This window comes from Teleopsis dalmanni, chromosome X (genome assembly GCF_002237135.1).
Source record: "Teleopsis dalmanni isolate 2A chromosome X, ASM223713v2, whole genome shotgun sequence".
NCBI lineage: Eukaryota > Metazoa > Arthropoda > Insecta > Diptera > Diopsidae > Teleopsis > Teleopsis dalmanni.
In genome coordinates, this window is record NC_051848.1 from 14,861,783 (window position 1) to 14,868,804 (window position 7,022).

General features: G+C 31.0%; 1 protein-coding gene across 1 annotated transcript; it reads left to right on the forward strand.

Moving 5' to 3' along the window:
* Positions 1-2,952: 2,952 nt before the first annotated feature.
* On the forward strand, positions 2,953-3,747 carry LOC119662087. The gene is made up of 2 exons (XM_038071638.1): positions 2,953-3,002; positions 3,098-3,747. The coding sequence occupies exons 1-2, from the start codon at positions 2,956-2,958 to the stop codon at positions 3,666-3,668; spliced, it is 618 nt and encodes a 205-aa protein (XP_037927566.1). The 5' UTR covers positions 2,953-2,955; the 3' UTR covers positions 3,669-3,747.
* Positions 3,748-7,022: the final 3,275 nt, after the last annotated feature.

Genomic DNA, 7,022 nt, shown 5'->3' on the forward strand with positions numbered 1-7,022 from the left:
TATATTTCCTTTTTCTAATGCGAGGAAGTTGATTGACATTTTCTAGTAGTAGCTTTTCGTTCCTCTTCCTAGATTTTGCATTCTTTTTCTTTTTACAAGTTTCCTTCCGTTTCGTCTGGGTGGGTGTAGGTGGACTTACGCGCTGTTTCTTGACCTTCTTGTTGACCTTCTTCTTGGGCTTAGCTTTTTCATCCTGCATTTCGGTCCTAATACACTTAACGTTTTCACGTTCCTTCTTAATAACTTTTACTTTCTTTTTAGTGTCTTTTTTCGCTTGAGTCTTTCTGGCTCTTACGGCATCTGTATTAACCTTACCCTTACCACATTTTCCACTTAACATCCGTGCCGTGACAGAGCGTGTAACAATAATGGAGCGTCTAACAGTAATAGATTTGCATCTAAGTGCTTTTCCAGTCGCAGCATCAGCTTCACTATTTGAAGACACCACTTGTTTTAATTTCTGGCGATCCATTATTAAGCTTTGGCAATGGACTAAACTACTCGGACTCTGTTTGTAGTAAAAGTTGTTTCTTGCTTTCTATTAAAAATAAATTGGTTGGTACGATATACCTCTAGCAAAGGACCTGATTTTCTAACACACAATCAGACTGATTGATAGTTTTTAAATATTTTTCAATTGAAGTTAAATTTAATTCGAATTTTGACTTCTATTTAGCTTGCTTATTTAAATATACAAAATTCATTCAATTTACAGAAAAATAATATTTTTCCCAAACACTGAGGGGGGAAAAGGAAATAAAAGTAAGAGACCTTTAAGTCTATTTTCTTTGTGAACAATAACACAGATTGCTGAAAAGAATCTATTTGGGAAAATTCTTTATCATAATTTACAGTAACGACAATTTCCAAGATTTATATAATTTAATAATAAATAGGGCATCAAATTTATCAATATTTTAAATACTGAAAATTTTTGTTCATTTGAAATGTTTACAATTAGAGGTGTTTTTGAATAAACTTTTCTTAGAAACCCTACAAGCTGGAAAATATATTGGACTCTTTGGTATTAAAGTCCTTAGCGATACCACTTAGTGCAATTAATAGGGTGTGATCGCAAATCACCAATAAGGTGACTACAACTAAGTATTCCTGGTTCTGCTCCCAATCAGAAAATGTTTTTTCGCGGGTTTAATAGTCACTGATCCATCAGTGTCACAATAATTACTTTAAATCATTACTATTACGAACTGTTACGATAATAACGAACTACAAAATTTATAAGAAATCTCTTGGAAGAATTGTAGCAGGCTCTTCTTACCTTACAGATGTTGTCTTTCCCAAAAGTTATTTCTGTTTTTATCATAAAATCGTTGTATACGCGGTTGATGACAATTTTGATGTCAGTCTGGATCCTCAGTGGTGATTATGTGCATATTTTATCAATTTCGTTATCTATCTCGATTTGTAAAAAATCAATGCGCTCAGAAGCCCAGAACACATGGAACTTCCTTTCGGTTTCAGTGAATCAATGGATTGTTTCTATTTAAATACATTTTATAAAAATGCGTTGTGCGCTGTAGTTGGTAATATAATCCGATATAGTCCGATTGTCAGTATAAAATTTTTATTGTATATAATTTTTACACTTTAAATTTGAACAATAAAAGTTTTCACTACTTTGTGCGGATTTAGCTTCTAATTTTATAGGTTCAAAGTCTTGAGACTGCCACTTGTAGTCCAACAATTATACTGACTTAAAAACCAAAAACAATTCTGCTTAGGTATTAAATAAGACATTTTGTTATTATATTTCACTACTATTCAAAAATCGAGCTATAAACAATTATAGTCGTTTTTTCTTTTGAAACGACTACATATTTCTTTTGTATAGAAGATGTTTCAATAATGTGATTGCCAATATGACTACGTGATATATAATTATTAGCAGTTTAATGCAGCATTAGATCTGTTTTCAATTTTTTAGCCATCCATGATCACATCCATGAAAGTGAAACCTTCAGCGTTTTGATACCAGACCTTTGTCCAACCATCTGTATTTACTTCTTGTTGCTGTTTAGTATTTATAATCCATGTCTGTTGATTGACTTGTCCAAAGTCCGTTTTTTAAAAATTTAGACCTTTGAATTTTGGAACCCTACTTTATTGGTCTGCGCTACTTTTCGGCATACAAATCCGTTGATGGCATGATTTAAATAATTTTAAGGGCATCTGCTGACTTTAAGAGTAGCCGCTGCACTTGAAGCAACCAATAAAGAGTTTTTTTCTAGTAAAATTTTTTATATTATCTTATCTGCTGCATTCTAGGACTTATGGTGTTTTTATAAGGTCATAGTAACATTTGCTTATTGATTGGGTTTTCACAAGGGGAGAAACCCTTTTAATAATAATATAAGAGAATCAATAATAACTACGTCCTCTGATAGTACTCGTAATTGAAATAATTTGATTTCAGTTTATTTCGTATTTACCTGTCATTCCCATATTTATTTATCTCACTTTTATTTTTCCCACATATATTAATATTTCATCGCAGACAGATCAAGTATTTGCTGTTTAAACATTGGTCCGACAACTTTAAATAATTTTATTCGCAAATTACCTGACTTCATAACAGATAAGTAATAGTAGGTTTTTTACTTAATGAAAGGTTTCAATGTGTCCACTACATAAATAAATAGATCATAAGAAATATTCGTATGAAAATAACACGTTCTAGAATAAGAGTAGAACACAAAGTCCAGAAAGTCCAGGTTTACAATCTGTGATAACAAGTTTTATAATCAGATTTTAATCCAGTACTCTTGTTTTTATTTTTAAGTTATATATAAATAATAATGACACTTCAAATATATTTGTATTTTATGACAAAAAAGAACAGTCAAATCAACTTAATAAAAAATTTTCGATAAAAATTTCTTAATATTTTCATAAGAATTTGACTGATATATACTATACTTTTCAATCAAAATAATTATGTGGTTATTTAAGAAAATATTTGGCAAATCAAACGTGGAAGAAAGGTAATTAATTTTTATGAAAATTATAAATTAGATTAGTATTCATAATAACTTTTTTCTCTAATTTCTTTTTGTGATTAATCTCCGTCATACCACAGCCGGAACACAGAAGCATCTGGAAACGATGCAATACCAAATACGGACTTAGCAGGATCGAGCTGCAGTTCGCAATCTCCTCCAATTGAACAGGTAACGATGGTGTGTAATGAGACCTCAGTTTCGGACAGTAATTTAAGTATCCGCGGTAGTGTCGTTTGTGATGATCTACCACAAAGGCAACTGTTACCTGTAGAAAAGACAGAGCTCAAGATAGAACACGTTTATAATTTACGTAGTCGTAGCAAAAATTCAATTTCAGAGAGCCTTAATGTAAATGAAGAAGGTTTAACTTCTCGAGTTGTGAATGATGAAAAGACAATCTGTGGACAAAAGCAATCCATTCATGCGCAAGATCTTGGTAAGCGAAAGAAGGATGAATTAACTCAACATGGTGGTGGTGATACTATAAGCCGTTCGGTTGTAATAAATGAAACAAAACTTGAGAAGAAACTCAATATTGCAAAACGTAAAAGGTGTAGCACTGATGAGGCTGCAACAGCTAAAAGGATACGTACTGAGGACGAGGATGGAAATGATGCTTCCAATATGGACACAAGGGATGCTGAATAAGAAGAGTAAAACTTGAAATATAACTAAAGAAAAAGTCCACCTTAATAAATATTTATTTTCGTATTTATTATATTCAAATAGTAAGACATATTTAAAAAAAAAAATTTATGTGTTAAAAGTGATTAACAAATTCTATTAAAAATAATCATTTTGCATATATATTCTGACATCTTGTATATATCTCTGAATAAATTCTTTGAATTAAAACGTTCGATTTAAACTGATAGTTTCTTAGATACTCATTGAAACAACAACATATCCCAGTACTGTATAACTTTTAGTTCCAATTAATCAATGATACGGAGAGTATGGGAGAAAGTTAATCAACTATCCACACTATTTCTGCAGTACTGAAGTTTAGACAGATTTTCAATTTCCAGATAGAAGACGAAAGTAAACTCAATTTGAGTTTGTGGTCGTAGATATAATATTGGTAGCAGATATAAGATAGACACATAAGAGGTAGCAAATACTCGTACTACAAAACTACAATTCATTGAAATTCGGCTTGGAGAAATAATCTACACACATGAATGCAAGTAGCTCAATAGATCTCTTGGTCTTTTACTTTCGGATCCAATTGATTCCGTTAATTCTTAACTTAGGTTTCGTTCACGTACTTATTCTAACAACAAAAGCCTCGTCAAGCAAGTCACGTCTGCCAGAAAGAGATCTTATCTGTTGGTGACATCGTTAATAAGTAGTAGTGCGCACAACTACTGGTTTCAATTACAAATGTTTCAGTTGCTCAACAGATATTTTTTACTGGCAGCTATATTTTTTTTCTGCTTCGAATATTAAAAAAATAACATTTATTGTATTAATAGTTTCTGATGTTATTATTTTTCTTTACCATATTTAAAGGATTTTATATTAAACGGTCTATAGTAGTTCGTAACAGCAGGAACTTATAATTAAGTTAGCTTAACATTTTTTTAATGTTTTTCCTTTATATTCATGAGGTTCTGAGTTCTTCTGAGTTCTTCTGAGTTCAATATCTTAAAAACACTACCAAAATTTTTGTGCAAAATTGATGACGAAAACATATATCAGAAGGATTTTACGAATAAAATTACTTTTATGAAGCAGTTTTAATGAACTAATTATTAAATTTGCTCTGCAAATAATTTAATATATATGTTTACTGTTATTACGTTATTACCTCTCGACCTCACTCCACCTCACAAATTGGTGTTAATTTGGATAATTCATTAATTTTCGTCGTATAACACAGTCAAAACTTAGTTACCTCGGATAAAAACTTAATAAGAAAGACAATGATGATTTGCAATTCAGTGGAATATTTACTTTGATTTATTTAAAATTTTAGGCATTTCCATTTCAATCTTATAGCAATCTTATATACTAAAGACGGACACACCTATTTTTAACCTTACAATTTTTAACTTGCAATTTTTAACTTCAAATTTTTTACTTCAGATTTTTTACTTCAAATTTTGAACTTCAAATTTTGAACTTCAAATTTTGAACTTCAAATTTTGAACTTCAAATTTTGCAATTTCAAATTGGAACTTAAAATTTGTGAACTTTAAATTTTGAGCATAAAAAATATTGTACAAAGTTTATGAAATTAGAAAAATATAAAAATACATAACTTTATTTCCTCTTCCGTTTAATAGGAACCACTGAGTGATTTTCTTCTTCAGTATATTTCCTTTTTCTAAAGCGAGGAAGTTGATTGACATTTTCTAGTAGTAGCTTTTCGTTCCTCTTCCTAGATTTTGCATTCTTTTTCTTTTTACAAGTTTCCTTCCGTTTCGTCTGGGTGGGTGTAGGTGGACTTACGCGCTGTTTCTTGACCTTCTTGTTGACCTTCTTCTTGGGCTTAGCTTTTTCATCCTGCATTTCGGTCCTAATACACTTAACGTTTTCACGTTCCTTCTTAATAACTTTTACTTTCTTTTTAGTGTCTTTTTTCGCTTGAGTCTTTCTGGCTCTTACGGCATCTGTATTAACCTTACCCTTACCACATTTTCCACTTAACATCCGTGCCGTGACAGAGCGTGTAACAATAATGGAGCGTCTAACAGTAATAGATTTGCATCTAAGTGCTTTTCCAGTCGCAGCATCAGCTTCACTATTTGAAGACACCACTTGTTTTAATTTCTGGCGATCCATTATTAAGCTTTGGCAATGGACTAAACTACTCGGACTCTGTTTGTAGTAAAAGTTGTTTCTTGCTTTCTATTAAAAATAAATTGGTTGGTACGATATACCTCTAGCAAAGGACCTGATTTTTTAACACACAATCAGACTGATTGATAGTTTTTAAATATTTTTCAATTGAAGTTAAATTTAATTCGAATTTTGACTTCTATTTAGCTTGCTTATTTAAATATACAAAATTCATTCAATTTACAGAAAAATAATATTTTTCCCAAACACTGAGGGGGGAAAAGGAAATAAAAATAAGAGACCTTTAAGTCTATTTTCTTTGTGAACAATAACACAGATTGCTGAAAAGAATCTATTTGGGAAAATTCTTTATCATAATTTACAGTAACGACAATTTCCAAGATTTATATAATTTAATAATAAATAGGGCATCAAATTTATCAATATTTTAAATACTGAAAATTTTTGTTCATTTGAAATGTTTACAATTAGAGGCGTTTTTGAATAAACTTTTCTTAGAAACCCTACAAGCTGGAAAATATATTGGACTCTTTGGTATTAAAGTCCTTAGCGATACCACTTAGTGCAATTAATAGGGTGTGATCGCAAATCACCAATAAGGTGACTACAACTAAGTATTCCTGGTTCTGCTCCCAATCAGAAAATGTTTTTTCGCGGGTTTAATAGTCACTGATCCATCAGTGTCACAATAATTACTTTAAATCATTACTATTACGAACTGTTACGATAATAACGAACTACAAAATTTATAAGAAATCTCTTGGAAGAATTGTAGCAGGCTCTTCTTACCTTACAGATGTTGTCTTTCCCAAAAGTTATTTCTGTTTTTATCATAAAATCGTTGTATACGCGGTTGATGACAATTTTGATGTCAGTCTGGATCCTCAGTGGTGATTATGTGCATATTTTATCAATTTCGTTATCTATCTCGATTTGTAAAAAATCAATGCGCTCAGAAGCCCAGAACACATGGAACTTCCTTTCGGTTTCAGTGAATCAATGAATTGTTTCTATTTAAATACATTTTATAAAAATGCGTTGTGCGCTGTAGTTGGTAATATAATCCGATATAGTCCGATTGTCAGTATAAAATTTTTATTGTATATAATTTTTACACTTTAAATTTGAACAATAAAAGTTTTCACTACTTTGTGCGGATTTAGCTTCTAATTTTATAGGTTCAAAGTCTTGAGACTG